The 16,471-nt window shown below is 35.4% G+C and overlaps 1 protein-coding gene across 1 annotated transcript; it reads right to left on the reverse strand.

Annotated features, from left to right (window-relative positions):
• Positions 1-326: 326 nt before the first annotated feature.
• Positions 327-1,034, reverse strand: LOC131045225 (PHD finger protein ALFIN-LIKE 3). The gene has a single exon (XM_057978773.1). It carries the CDS (start codon positions 1,032-1,034, stop codon positions 327-329), a length of 708 nt encoding a protein of 235 aa, XP_057834756.1.
• Between the last annotated feature and the right edge of the window lie 15,437 nt (positions 1,035-16,471).

Consider the following 16,471-nt stretch of genomic DNA (forward strand, 5'->3'; position numbering starts at 1 on the left):
GACAATCACTACTAACCAGAAGAGAAACCAAAGAAATTCAAAAATGATTTTACTATTTAAGGGGACTATCTGCAACAAGATATTTATCAACGCCCACCACAAAAACTACTTCTTAAACCAAAAAAGAAGGGCAAACATGGCTTTTAGACAGTCATTTGTTTAACCCTTTCCCCTCAATAAAGAAACCCAGTTGAGAGCTCTGCACTAAAACATTGAAAGAACCCCATGGAAGTCAAAGTTTTCATCTTGTAAAACTGAAGATTTTCAACAAAAAAAACAAAAAACCCTATACCAGTAGCCATTAGGTGTGAGACTTTTTCCACATTTTAGGTGGAGCAGAATGGGCATATGTATTGTGCCATATCATCAGCCTCTTGTGAACTAATACTCACACATCTGCAATGGAGCCAATCTTCACAAACATCACACAAGATCCATTTTTCATCACCATCCTTTTCTCCACAGATTGGACAATGTGGTTGATACCCTTGATCACTTTCATCTTCATTTTGACAAGGAGACACTCTGTCCATCACCAGAGCTTTAGGAAATTTCCTCTTTCTACTTGGCTGCCTGGTAACTATTTCCTTTCCTGCTGGTTGTGCAGCCTCTTTTACTGCCTCTTCTACTCCTTGAAAGCTTTCAACCATGCTGAAAAGTAATCTCTTATCTTCTTCCCCTAGTCCAACTCTTCCAACGTGGAAAATAACCAGGGCATGGAGCCATACATGACTATTCTCAGCAACAGAGTACTTCCAATTCTTTTTTGACATAGGCACTCTCTTGTTATTGATCCCCCAAACAGGCTTTGGAAGCATTGAAATGCCCTCTTGTTGAGGGACAACTTTCCATGATTCATCTGGAAGTCCATAAAGCCCCAAAAAACTCTCAATTTGTGGGTCACATTGCTTGTATAACTCCTCAAAATCCTCTGTAAGAGCTTTTATTATGCCCTCTCTGCGGCGCTTGAAGTCTTCATATATTTCATCCACAGTGTTAGGCATGCCGGAGTAGCAACTGGAACCGCCTTCCATGTCTGTCGTACTGCAAAAGTATTGATCAGGAGGAATAAAAAGAATCCCTGAATTGGGGGTTCCTAATATGCTAATTTTAGTACAGTACACTATGCGAAAGATCCATCAACTGCTCTTAATATAACCATCTTGGCCCACCATGCCCCATGTATTTAATTGCATTTAAGAGTTTTTATAGTGTTTTGACAGCTGTTCGTAAGGTAAAGTTTATGTTGTAGGAGTGTATCTGTAGTGTTGAGTTAAATAAATATTATTAATAAGTCTAAATTCAATCTGTTGGCTTGGGCACTTGGGCACTAAGTTTGCTTACCAAAAAATAGTTTGTCTTGGCCACTAAGTTTGCTTACCAAAAAATAGCATGTTGACATTGTAACTAAAAATTAAGGGCAATAGATATTTAAATAATGTTTAATTATTTTGAAAAAAAATATAAATAAATAGTGTCTCAAAATTTTAGAAAGTAAAAAAAACGTTAAATAAATATTATTAATAAGCTTAAATTCAATCTGTGAAAGGTAGAAGAGTTGGCTTGGGTAGTGGGTTTGTTCCATTGATCTCAAGTGGAGTGTTTACTCCATGTAAGATAAGAACTAAATTAAGAAAGTAAATGTAAGATAAGGTAATATTTAATTCTATAAAAAGTTAGAATTGTAAGTTATAGTAAAAAAGTAATGATTAATAGTGGACAACTATCTCTTTGTATGTACGAATAAATGATGGTAAATAAAGGTAGGAATGAAATGCATTGGAACAAGTGTCATGTAATTAGACTATTTGACTTGACCAATAATATTAAATTATAATTAAAAATAAAAATATAAAATTAGAATTGTAATCTTTAAATGTAATTATAATTTATTTTTAATAAATGTATTATATTTTATAAAAGATATTTCAATTAATTATAAAAATTATATAATTTGAATTTGAATTTAATTTAAATATTATAATTGTAATAATAAATAAATTTAATTTTTAATTATAATTATTTAGGTGGTCTGTTAGCTTTTTTAATTGTGTCTATCTCCATCATGCAATCATCATGCAATTAGTTAAATTCGTAATTACTTCAATCAATTCATCTAATGAGATCTCCACCATTTATCAATATTAAATAATCTATAAAATAGTAGTATAATAATAAATTAGAAATAATATTATTAATTATGAGGGATTTCCCTGCATAAAATCCACTTTTAAATATAATAATAATATAGTTTTAATAGATTTTTTGCTTTGAAATTTTATTTATTTACATTCAATTCCTTTTAGATGGCGTGAAGGTACCACAAAGGCGAAATTTCGCAAGTCAATCGTGCCGAACAAATCAGTAAAGACTTGGTCAACGACGGGGACAAGCTGGTGCAAATGGCAAGAACGAAGTGCTCACGAGGGCGAACATAATCCCAATTGGCAATTGACCTTCCAATGCATTGGTTTAGTTAGCAAATGGAGGCATCGGGGAATCATCAAAGAAGGAGCTAGTAAGAAAGATCATAAATGCTTCGCCAACCGGGATGAGAGGTTTTGAGTCACAAAAAGGATTCTTAGAAGGGCCGAAGCAGCAGAAGAGGCAGACTCATGATCTCAGGCATGGGAGGATTGGGAATCATAAAAGACCCCCTCCAAACAAAATTGGGGATCTAGAAATATTCGCAATCCCCTCATAAACGATGGAGGAAAGTCAACCTATAGATCTCTATTACTAGTGCCTACAATAATAAACCCTATTTGCCACCGGATAAAAGAGCTAAGTTGATATCATTATCTTCATCCTACCTTCAACTGTGCTAGGAGAATTTAAAGGAATGTGGATTATTTGTCAAATGGTTGGGCAAGGATCTGCCATTGCAGAGAATATTGGAGTGGTTCGGATCGACCTTTGAGGATAGGGTGTGTCAAATCCCTTGCTAAAGGTTTCTTTCTTCTAGAATGCATTAATTAAAATCTAAAAAAGGAAAATTTTATTTGGGGAGCCAATGTTCTTTGCGGGTTTATGTTCTTACAAGCTAGATTGGGAGCCCAATTTCAATCTTTCTCTACACTGCCCAACCCGCTTCCCATTTTGGGTTACCCTAGTTAATCTCCTATCCAAATATTGGAGTATTGAAATATTAGAGAAGATTGGGAATTCTATAGGAAGAGTGATTGTATTGGAAGAGGAGTTCTTCCTAGGAAAATTTGGGGTTGTCAAGATCTTGATTGAACTAGATATGAACTTCAAATATTTAGACAATTTGGAGATCTTAATAGAGAAGGGGAGATGGTTTCAAAAGATTGTAATTGAATAATTGGGGGGCAAATGCATTATTAGAAAAATCTTCATTGCCAGTTGTTCGGTGAGCTTGGGGAAATCTATAGATTACACCTTTAGGGTAGGTGGTAGATCAGGGGAGTGTAATCCATCATTAGCAGATTTTCATATCCATAACCCCCCATACTTAGACACAAAAATCTTGCACTCTGTAATAGATGCTAGTGCAGGGTCAATTCTAGATTCTCATAAACTTGATGGGAAGAGGGTTAATAATAAATGTCAAGATAGGATTCCCCAAAATTCTCCCTGAGGATTTGAAAATATAACCTTCCCCCAAGTCTCCCGGTGTAAAGTAAGCAAGGAGTCTCATCCCTCACCCCTAATGACAATGGCAATGTTAGAATGTTTGATAAGGATTTTAATCCCATGTAGAAAGATATAGGGTTAAAAGAGAAATTAGAGAATCTGGTCCATGAGGTAGAGAACCTACAAGATGAAATCAATAGCAACCTTGAAACAATTGCTCAATTGGATCAATCTGATGCCACAAAATGGCTTAGAAACCCTTTATTTTCTCACAATCAGAATAGCCAAGAGGATTCTTCAACAAAAGATATGCGAGTAAAATCAATTGAAATGGAGGATCCCGAGGATGGTAATTTGGGTGTAGATGAAATTGAAGTTGAAAGACAAGCCTTGATCCAAAAAATAATGGAACTGGACAACCTAGACAAAGAAGTCTTGGCCGATGGAGACCCACATGAATTTGATAAGGAGGGTGCAGACAGAACTGATCATGCTTTAGGCTTCCAACAGGAAATGTCTTCCAAGAAGTTGCCTAACTATGGGAAAGGGACCCCCAACAAAAGAGGAAGGAAGTCTTTTTTAGAGTTTCAGACAATGGATGGTCAGATAGAAGGTCAAATGAAGATAACATCCCTGCTATCTCAGGGGAAGGGAAACCCCCCTCCCCAAGAGAAATGAAGCTCTTGTCTTGGAATGTTAGGGGCCTGGGTGATGCAGGGAATTCACGGGGTCATAACTTTTGACTCGGTTGTCCGATTGGGCTGGAATTTTACGTGGACATGTATCTTGAGGAGTTGATTGGATTTTTGAATTAATCTAATTCAATAGGGCCTCAAAAAAATTCAAATTTTCAGGGCCAGATTCCTTAATCTAAGGCCTCAAAATTGGCTTTTACTTTTTTGGGGGTTTTTAGAAAGTTGTTTTTTTAGTTAATTTTGAACTCTAATCTTTATGGGGTTAGAAAGTTATAAATTTGTGTTGTAGGAATGTTTTTTAGATTTCCAAAATATTTTGTGATTTTTGAGATAAATTTGAAATTTTTCATAAAAGGCAAATTTCGGATTTTGTAAAAATCTGCCCAAAAAGGAAAGTTTTGGTTGTTCATTAAAATAGGGAATTTTTCATTGTAATAGAAGGATGGCTGGAGTTTGCAGGGAAGGATAACGAAGAATATTTGATCCAGACTTGTGTTAATTTTTTAATCTCATCTATTATATTGATAATGTTTTAACTGGCTACATCACTGGGTACCTCTAGTAAGCAATTCTTAGTCAAGAGTAAGTGCCTCTCAAACAAGATTGATATATTGCTACTCCAAGAAATAAAAATAAATGTAGAAGAAATTTCTATTTACATAAGAAATTAGGACCATGGCATGTGGATCCTGTCAATGTAGAAGGATCAAGTGGGTTGGTCATATTATGGAGGAGGAATGTAGTTAGCTTTGAGTCAATGATAGTTGAAAGGCATTGGCAAGGAGGCTTGGTTAGATCCCTTAACAACAATCTTAAATTCATTCTCATAATATATTTATGATCCTATACCCACCCTTAGGAAAAGAGAAGTATGGACAAAGATTGAAGGGAAACTGTTAAGATTTGCAAACAACATTTTCATTTTGGGGGATGATTTCAATGTTATATTACATTTCTTTGAAAAAAGGGGTGGTTCTCAATTGATGGGTCGCTCTCAGATGGATTTCAAAGAATGGGTTAGTAGGAACAACTTACTAGAAACTGAAACTGGCAGAGGGGAGTTTACTTTGAACAATAGGAGATTGGGTTTTAGCTTGATTGCCGAGAAATTGGACAGGTTTTTCATTAAAGGGGATCTTTCTACCTTCCCCTTTGACTTCAAAGCAGTTGTTCAACCATGGTCAAGGTCAAATCATTATCCAATTTTGTGGGAGATAATAGGAGACAAAAAACCCCACTAGTGCCCATTTAAATTTGAATTCATGTGGCTAAAACACAAAGAATTTTTCAAAACTTTGTAGTAATGGAGGGAGGAACAATTTTCAAGGTCTAAATGTTTTGCTTGGTATCAAATCTTAAAGCCGCCAAAAGAAAGCTTCTGAAATGGAATAGGGAGCACTTTAAGGATATTTTCTCATAGAAGCTTCGGATAGTGGATGATCTTTCACCCTTAAATGAGCATGTGCTTAAAGTTGGAATGGATCGGGAGAGCTTCATTTTGGAGAAGAATCTATTGTGGGAATATGAATATGTTTTAGCTAAGGAGGAAATATTTTGGAGGTAGAAATCCAAGGAATCCTGGTTAGAGGATGGTAACAAAAACTCCAAGTTCTTCCACAACTCAGTCAAATAGAGGAGAGCAATAAACAAAATTACTCAAATTTGCAAAGAAGATAATTCACTGATAGATGATCTCAACCTGATTATTGAAAGCGCAGTAGCCTACTTTAGTGGTATCGTCAATAAATTGGAAAGTCCAGATCTAGATAGCCAAAGAAAATATTATCAATTCATTCCCAAGTTGATAACTAAGGAGCAGAACTGTATGTTAAACAAGTGGATAACAAGGGAAGAAGTACAAATAGCCCTAGCTCAATTTTAAATGAATAAAGCACCAGGCATAGATGGGTTCCCAACTCGATTTTACCAAAAATGTTGGGATATCATAGGTAATGATGTGGTGGAAGCCTTAATAGAAACTCTGAAGGCTAGCAGATTCTTGAAGGAGATTAATCATACTTACCTAGCCTTAATCCCAAAAAAAGAGAAAGAATCAAAATGTGAATACTTCAGGCCCATATCTCCGTGCAACATGATATACAAATTACTAGTTGAAGAGATGGCTAATAGACTAAAAAGGTTCTCCAAGATGTTATATTATATGAACAAACTAGGTTTGTTCATAGCAGATCAATTTTGGATGGCATTATTTTGGCTTAGGAGGCTATCCATTATATCCAAAACCAAAAGAATCCTAACATGGTTATTAAACTAGATATCAAAAAAGCCTATGATAAAGTTAATTGGTTTTTCCTATGCAAGTGCATGGAGGCTTTTGGCTTTAGCAAGAAATGGACAGATTGGATCTTCTTCTGCATCTCAACTTTGTGATTCTCTATGATAGTCAATGGTACTCCAAAAGGTTTTTTTTAATCATTAAGGGGATTGAGACAAGGGGACCTATTATCACCCTTCTTATTCATAATCCACGAGGTCTTCACCCGCTAGGGCAATATGATATCACGTGCGTTCATATTGGGGGGTTTAATTCATATTGGGGGGTTTAATATCCCCAAAATTCAAAGCAATATATTGTTGATATATTAAGGACGTAGGGATTTTATAAATTGCTATCTCGAATATGAATATTCGAAGCTATTTTTTATTCGTCAAATGTCACAAGTAGGGGTTAGACATAGGACTTCAACATGTGTCATCATTGGTGGATCATGGGAGTCAAAAATTTGAAAGCATTAGCTATAACAAGATTTTGTCGATGGTCATCCCTTTTGATGTGTGCATTCACGTATACATCATCAAGTCAGGAAGATGAGATTTGAACTTTGCTGGAACTCAAAATTTCATCAGTGAGTTTCATTTTGGTGAGTATATTTCACTCAAAAAAGTGAGAATAATTTAAACATAGGCACAAATTGGCACCGTGAAGGACAAGTTGGATGTAGTAAGAGAATTTTTGAATTTAAATTATATTCATTTCGATTCAAACACACGTCAAACAATGTTCATTTAGAAGGCAGGAAGTAAACCTCATGGAAACCTGCAACTTCAAGCCCTTATCAAGATTTATAGTCAAAGAGGATCGAGGAACTACCTGAGAACAATAGTTAATCATGTATTTAGAAAAACTCTTGTCCCCTCCATTTAACCATTATTCTCATTCATCTTTTTTAACTTAGTAATGTCGACCATGGAAAGCACTATTACATTGTGAAAAAAATCAGTAAACTAGGGTGAAGAACACATGAAGAACCATCATTTGATCTGTAAGTAAGAGCTAGTGAGTACTTATTACAGTTTACAATACCTAACAATACCAATAGAAAAGCACTAGAAGAAATTCCCATGAGTGAGTATGGAGATCTCAAATAGAGCAAAAGAAATTGTCACAACAACATGATATATTAGAAATATAAAGTTTTTTTTACATAACTATTGTCATAAGGGGGCAACTCCCATATGTTCAAAAAATGAAAACAAGAACATAGATATTAGGAGGGGGGACACCACAGGGACACGGGGGTGATCAGTGATATAGATAACCAATCCCCTTTCCGGTCACTTTCAACCTTTCTACGATCTCTGCAGGGAACATATCACCATTATCATTCATGAAGGCCTCAAGCTCATCATGGTTATATTTCTTGCCTACCCTAGATTTTAATAACTTAAATGTATTTCTACATTAAGATCCAAAAAACTAAGCATGATCTTTGACTATGGTACAATCTAAAGGGTCCCCAGCGCATTCTTCACACTTTGAGAATTCTTCTCCTTCATTGTGCGATCCATAATACCATAAGCATCAAGGGCATATCCCAAAATATGGATGATGGGGGAGAACAAGTTCTCATAAATAATTTCATCATGTACATTCCCGTCAACCCATAAATCCATCCCTAAGATCTTTATCATAGACATCTTCTCCCCATCATTCCCTCTGTTGAATAGGTGGGCAATCTACTCCTCTGAGGATTCTCTAAGATTGTTCGTTCTCTCACACAAATACTTAACACCAAAGGAATTCACGATTTTCTGTACACAGTCTTGATGAAGGAATCACTGCTTTATAGCCTTCATAGCTTTCATATCCTAGCTATAAAAACAAATCTCAAAGAAAAGCATTTTGGGATTTGTTTATGAAATTTTTGCCCAAATTATCAGTTTAGTATAGATCCTCATCGTTTTGTTGAAAAGGATAAGACCCTTTCATCCATCTGCCACCTGTTATAATCAAACCTACATATTGTACCTTTGACTGCAAAAATAGATACAATTAGATAATTACTTTTCAGTTGTGGCAGAAAATCAACTCATCGAGTTCAAATGTAAACTTTGTTTATCCTTTTTATGGCCTCATGGATGGCAGACTCTGCTGCCAAAATGGAGATTTGCAATCTTACAGAATGCAATTTCAATTCCATGTGAAGCCATGTCATTCTGTCCAAGTAACAAATATTTATTTACACTTATTTAAAACTAAAATATCTCATAAATCATGCCTATGTAAGCCCAATTGGAATAGCAAGGAAAAGAAACAATTCCCCGAGGCAACTACCAAGGAAAACAAACACCTTCATTGACTCTTAATTTTTCCATTTCCAAATTAACCCCTTCATGTGTAAATTTTTTTTATTTAGTTATGGATGCACCAAATGAAAATACACATCATTTGATAGCAATATTATAACTAGACTTCTGAATTTTTTATTATAATTTTATCCATTACTTAGCCAATTGATAGGTACATGTAGAGAATAATGCAGATGGATCCAATTGTAGAAATGGAATATGTAATTGTTACCAATTAAGAAATTTTTGTTGTTGGCACAGTCATTTGTCGAAAAGGTTGTACACTTGCTGACATCCGTCATGAAATTATGGATGATGAACTCATTGGATATCCCTTTGATTTTATCAATGGGCTTGGGCATCCTTTAAATATAAAGCAAGTACAAAAAAAGAAAGTTACAATAATACTTATAGGAATTAAGAGGAAACATGACACAGTGTATGCTAGTACGATTGATTCAAATATGGTGGAAAGTACACCAAACCCTCAACACAATAGAGAGACTGTGGAGGTAGGTATACATAAACAACCAAGAGTTGGAGATGGGTCCAAGTCAGTGGAACAAACCATAATTGTTGATCCTGATGTATTGGCATCTTGGAATCAGAAACTGAATAGTTTAATGGAAGAATTTGTCAATGAGAAACTCACTCTCAAAGTATATTTAGAAAAGGGAGAACCTAAATTAAAGATAGATTTTGAAATTTGTGGCATTAATTATAGAATAGGGGAAGTATCCATTGCAGCACGAATAGTTCGTAACTTCAAAAAAAATCATATGAAAACAATGTCCCATCGGTGTCACATTTTAATGGAGGGGAATGGCAAAAATCATTCAAGTAGCATAGAAAAGAAGACAACCGTGGTTAGAGATCAATTTGAGATTGATCAAGCAATTAAACTTCTAGATGATTTCAACAAGACACAAGAGCCTAATTTGTTCAAGGTGGTGGAAGCAACACTTGCAGGCTATGAGGATAAGAAAAAAGTAAGAGTGAAATATACACGATTCAATAAATGGTTTTGTTTGGTGCCAACAAGTGATAATATTGTTAGTTCTCTAAATGAACACATGAAATCAAAGAAGAACACCACTACTACAAATGAGGATTCACATGATATGATTGTTTTAAGGAGTGGCATAGCCAGGAGACCCAAGAAGCCTACCAATGAAAAGTCCCAACAAAGTTTGGCTAGGTTCTTGGTCCCATCATCACCATTTGTATTACATAGGGATTCTACAAGTGCAAATCCTTCTAATTCAAGTGTGTTAATACCCAAGTTCAAATTTATTTTGAATATGATCTGTTGTAATTTTTTGATTATTTTTTTTATATCATCTAATTAAAGGTCACTCATCCCCATTGATGTTGCAATGTTGGGGGTATTGGTATTCTTATAAATTAGTAGAAATGGAGAGAGACTAGACACAAAATTCCTAATGGATGATCAAAGGGGTGGAAAATTATGAGCTATAGAGAAGCATACCAATATGATACTATGTTATGAGGGTAATGAATATTGTATTGATGGCACATTTAGGCATATTCATTGCAAGAGGGCTTCTGAGACAAGGATCCCATTTAAATCATTTACATGCAGCTTTTGTAAGATGATTCCAGAATGTGATGATTTTAGGATGCGTTTATATTGTAAATCAATATGTGCCAATAAAAGACATAGGAAGGATACAGGGAGAGGGAGAAGACTAGACTATTTGACTCAAAATGAACTCTAAAAAACTGGTAGGGTTTCAAATGCTAGCCAAAGATCAACAATGCAAGCTCTTTGGTGGGACAAGACAAAGGTTGATATACTCTTTGTTATAATGAGATCACCAAAGGAGAATTTGTTTGAATCGACTAAAAAGGAAGGATGTATTTAGGTTTTGCAAGGATGTGTGTGAGGCACATAAACAAGAAAAATTATAAGGTAAAGATACAGTTTGGGGTTTTGTCAAGGATATCTTTCACAACCTAATGCATCCAAAGGCAGGGAGAAGGTATAGTACATCCACTAAATCACTTTATGATATGATCAAGTTATGGGGAGGTCCTAGATTACATAGCTTTATTAGCTTGAATCTAGATGGTCCTTCAATTTCTACAACTTTGAGGCAAGTTAGAAAGTCATTAGCATACATCCCGAGGGAGCACAACTACATTTTTGAGGCAATAGGAAAAGTATATGCTTCTTATAAAACCAAACATGGTATAGATGGTCCAAGTCCTATCTACCTTGGTGAAGATAAAACTGTTATGAAAAATTATGTTAGGTGGGTAGCAAAAAGTGATACATTGGTGGGATTTTATGGTAATAAATAAGAACATCAATTCCAATCACATTTCTTGGTGACAGTTGGTGAGGGAGTTGTGGAATTTGATATCATAAAAGATTCTCTTAAGAACAATGTTATTGGCCACTATGCACGTGTTATTATTGCAAATCCTTTACATTAAAAGATTCCTCATTTGGTTGTGGTTGCTCATACAACTTGCAATAGGTTCAATGCAAATTTTGTTCATCAACAATAGGAAAGAATAGAACTTTTGTGGAAGAGACATGTGGAAAATAATTTGGGACCTATTGTTGGTCACTCCTCAGATGGGGATAGTAGAAGAAGACAACTTATGTTGATGGAATATTGTTCAATAGAAGGTATTCTATATCAAAATCCTTGGGAAGGGTGGGGACTAAGTGGGTTGTCCAATGGTTGTAATGTAACGGGATTGCATGACTAGGACTACATCCACAATGGCAAAAAGCTAGTGAATCCTTTATTTAGTGATCAACGAGATTTGATTTTAGGAGAAGAGCTGGTAAGTTTTAATCATGTTAGGATGGTTTATAAAACTTTTTAAGTGGATGATCACAAGCTTAAAAGTGAAGATATAAAGAGGATAGATCAACAGAATTGGGGTTTGACACAACGAACTACTTCGAGACATGTTCAAAGTTGTTTGAAAGAGATGAGAAGCACATCCACTGGAAGGGTATAGAGGACACTAGGTACAGAGACATATCTAATGATCGTTTCTGACTACATTGATATTTTTATGTCTCAGAGTTTGACTCTTTGGGAAAGAGTTTGAAATGCTTCACGAGTTCATCATTTCTTTACAGTATGGTTATGTTGGCTATGAAAAGAATCTAATAATAATGTCAACATAAATTTTATCAACAAAGAGGCATATCAAGACGTAAAAATTTCTTGCCACTTTGTAGTTTTGTTTTTGAGATTGTTTTGAGATCAATACTCTCACTTTCCATGTGTTTTGCACCTGACTGGGTCAGATGTATGTGAGAACTTCTTTAGCAAAGTTGGTGGGATGGTTGGAGCAGAAAGGGCCTATGATTTCACTGACTTGATTCATGTCATTGGACCCCTAAATAGAGTTCTAGAAGAAGAATCAAATCTCCAAGGGCTTCATTTTAATAAATCTCATAAGAAGCAAGAAAGTATCTAGAACAAATTGCACCAAGAAAGGATATTAAACATTAGCATATTATTAGAGTATGATTTGATATCTACAAATAATAAAATTATAGAATCTCTCAAGATAAGATTGAAGAATGCATAAGATATTTTATCATCTCTTGGCATGCGACTGGAGAATTCCATAGAATATTCTTGGTGGGTTAAACCATGGATAGAGGACCAAAATTATCCAACATTCCAAGTTGTGGAGGAAGTATCTGATGACTATGCACCAACTCATTCCAACTCTATATTCCAATCTATGTCTTCAATGACACACAATCATAGTGAATTGCAAATAATGGAAAGTGAGTGGAGCCATTAGTTAGATGAAAATTTAGATTCCATTGATAAAAATGTAAAAAAATTGTAAAACTAGTGATAGAGCTTGATGGTAAGGATATGTTCAAAGATTGCTTGGTTAGCTAGGTGAATGGAAATCTGACATTATCCAAAGATAGGTTGATTAAAGTAAGGAATGGGGTCTACTTTAGGTGAGATGAGAGCGCCTTAGTAAAGGGTGTTTCAATTAGCTTCGGAATTGGATCGGATTGTGGGGTATTGTTTGAGATCAATTCAATACCTCCCACTGAATGTGCTACAAGAAAAGGTATTTTTTCGAAGTACAAGACAAGGTGTTTCTTGTGGAACTTGGTACATTGGAAGGGTTCAATGATTATAAAGGATGGATGGTAATAGGGTGTTTTATTACCATAATGATATTGACCTTTTCAATAGGCCAGAAGGCTTCAAGATTCAATTATGTTGGTACAATAGAATAAAGGGGCAACACATGTATAAGTATGATTTCACAAATCATGATTTTGTGGAACTTGATTGTGTCATAGCAACAACCAACTTATCTTACAATGCTAGGAATGATACATACAAATTAGAAGAAAGAGATCACAAAAAAAATTCAGATTTTGTTAAAAATATGAACAAGGTGTATTTTCAAAACATTCTACTTTCTTCTTCACTATGTAATCCCATATGTTAGATTATTTTAAAAAAAAAAAAATTATCAAATCTAATATTGGTTTTATACTTTTTTGGCTTCAGGCATAATGAATATTCTCGATGACGAATGTTCAAGATAACTAAACCAATTTGTTGCTACCTACTTCTTGGTGTAAGTTTATTTCACCAACCATTCATATTTTGTAGTGAAATGAAATTGGAGAAAAGATAAAATATGTTCTAAATGAAATTTCAATACAAATTTGGGTCTCACATGGTGATCCAAATGTGCAGTTACATGGGTTGATGAAAATTCACATATCATTCATGATGTAAATGGGGTTATCAAATCAAATTTAAAGGTGCTAGAAGGTCATCAATCAAACAACTTGGCACAATGCATGCTCTATACAACTCCTATAGACATTATATTTGTATTATTTAAAATCGGGGCAATGCCCTTTATGAACTTGAATGAGACCAATTAGGTTGTCCCATTACATGAAAATCTTGTTGGTGTTAATTGTTGAAGGTAGGTGTGAGTTTGTCTAGCCCTCTATTGCACCATTAATTTGTATCCTATTTCAACTTTGCATAATAATAAAGAAATTGATAAATTATAGATGCTTCCTCATGGATTTGTTGTCTTTACTTAAGAAGATCTATAACCAGAAAAACAAACACAATGTAGACTATTGTCCCAAAACAGAAACAAAACTAGAGAGAGCCATTCAAGTGGAGTTATCACATAACCTGGGAATTTCATCTCCAGTGTCGCCCTTCCTCTTCCTCAACCTTAAACTGTGACCCACCTCCCAATGAGCCTCCCTCAATTCTTCCTCCACTTGCATTAATTCCACAAAGGTCTTCCCAGCTTCCCATCGTCATCGTGCCAAAGCCCTAAACCTTTCCCTCAAATCTCTTTCCTACCACAACAAAAATGGTACATTATGAACTTCGACCTCTCTTTAATTATCTAAATCCACATAAAATTATTCACTTGGCTCCGCCCATTCAAAAATGGAGTCCATGCCCAACAAGAATTCATCATAAACCAACGTCATCATCACCCTCTTCACAATATCAATGGAGTCTTTGAATTCCAACCCCCATGCTTCCATTAGCGAATAAACGTCCATATTCATTCGATACCGAAAGCTAATATGGTTTATCTTCTCCCCCAAAAGCATGTCACCACCTTTATAATCCTCTCATCCTTATAGCAGAAGAGACCTTTCACCCTTTTGTCTGAGACTTGCCCAACGAAGGGGGTGATCCTCTTCTCCATTCTGAATGTGAAGCTCGCCTCCATAGTCCACCTGCTACAATTTCACCACCTTCACAGAGACACCACAACACTCAAGCGCCAACCTGTTCAACAGAGAAATTTGCAAAAGATAATGCGACCTTTTGCCAAAAAAAGAACCTTCTAAAAAGCCCGCGTTGTCGTTACTAGAACCATCCTCTTCCACAAACCATCTTGTACTCTTCTCATTAATGTAGAGCCCTTAATCCATTATCCTTGGCAAGAATCAAACATTCTCATCTTGATGTAGAAGCAATAAATATGCCAATATGCCACCCTTCAAACCAATTAGCATGTTTGGGAGTCTCCATCACCGTACTTGCCATAAAAGGGTTTGTGATAATCTTGGCAAAGTTGATGTGTAGCACTGAGATCATCAACAACAACCCAACACCAACCCAATGACTCCTAGGTGGGATCATCACTTAAGAGTGACTTAAAGAACGTCCTTTAAATACGAAGTTACTAGGACATAGGAGGGGACTTACAAGAACTAACACATGACTTAGATAAATAAAAACATGCGTGTGAAGACTAAGGAAATATTATACCAACCGGTAAAATAACAAAATTCTAAGCACGGGGTCGATTAACGCAATGAGATAAAACCCTTAGAGACAACTTAAGAGGATATCTTACCGGTTGAGCTAGTCAACTGAAAATTAAAACAAATACCTAGCTAAGGTTATTTGAAAAATTTTACCCAAAATGTTTTATGCAACCCATCAATTAATATTAGCACCTTCTACCAAATCTAGGATTATGCTTAAAACCCAACCAATTCTTTATCATAACATAAGATAGAAATATAGAGGGGTATAGAAAATGTTAAAGAAAAAATTGGTATATGCAATATCTGGTTAAAATTGTTAGCAGCAGCCAGGAAGGAAGACTAAGAGGGGGGGGTGAATCAGTCTTCACCAGAGTTACCAAACATAATAAAAAAAATAGATATGATAAACTACAATAATAAGACAAATCAACAAATTAACAACACAACACACAACACCAATATTTTGACGTGGAAAAACCGGTTAAGGGAAAAACCACGGTGGGAACCTACCCACAGTAAGATGATACTCTGCAATAGTATATGAAAATATTACAATGGGGAATGCACATGCATTAAGGCACACTGCCTAGAGCTCACTGCTCAAATATAATGGCCTGGAAGGCTACAACCCTTAGGTAAGTCTCATTGACTTACAATATGACTCGGACTACAATCTGGAAGAAATGAACTGAAATAATAGCATCTCCAAATGCCTGATTACAGTTTCGGTTAAGCATAAATGTCTACCCTGCAACACCAATCTCACCTCAAACTCAACATCGAAGGATAAATCTCTTGTTCGCACATAAACCCTCTCTCTGATAATGCATACTTAACATAGATACCCAAATTACATGACAATATCACCTATATATACAATTCATCAACCTTGATAACAAGGTTGGCTAAACCCTCAACCCTTAATTATAAAATTACATCACATGATACAAAGCAACCAACAAACCAATATAATAGTTTACATAGAATAACATGGTCCTAAAACAAATTACCAAATGCACAACACCATCGAAAATCATGCCAAGACCAACCGCAACACACTACACCACCAGGAAAATGTATAACACGAAAATCATCATCAGTTGATGCAAACCACCAAAATATCACACACAAACAATGCAGATTGCTAAAACAAATAGGATATGACTAGGAAACACCAGCAAGAACATTAGAATCATCAGGAATAGCTACACCAATACCACTTTTCAAATATTCATCGGTCAACATCTGTAAGCTCAAGAACATAACCAATCAGCAACTGTCACGAAGAAAG

Source organism: Cryptomeria japonica, chromosome 10 (assembly GCF_030272615.1).
Source record: "Cryptomeria japonica chromosome 10, Sugi_1.0, whole genome shotgun sequence".
NCBI lineage: Eukaryota > Viridiplantae > Streptophyta > Pinopsida > Cupressales > Cupressaceae > Cryptomeria > Cryptomeria japonica.

Coding starts and splice junctions, on each gene's coding strand:
- LOC131045225 (XM_057978773.1), bottom strand. CDS start 1,034: ATGGAAGGCGGTTCCAGTTGCTACTCCGGCATGCCTAACACTGTGGAT.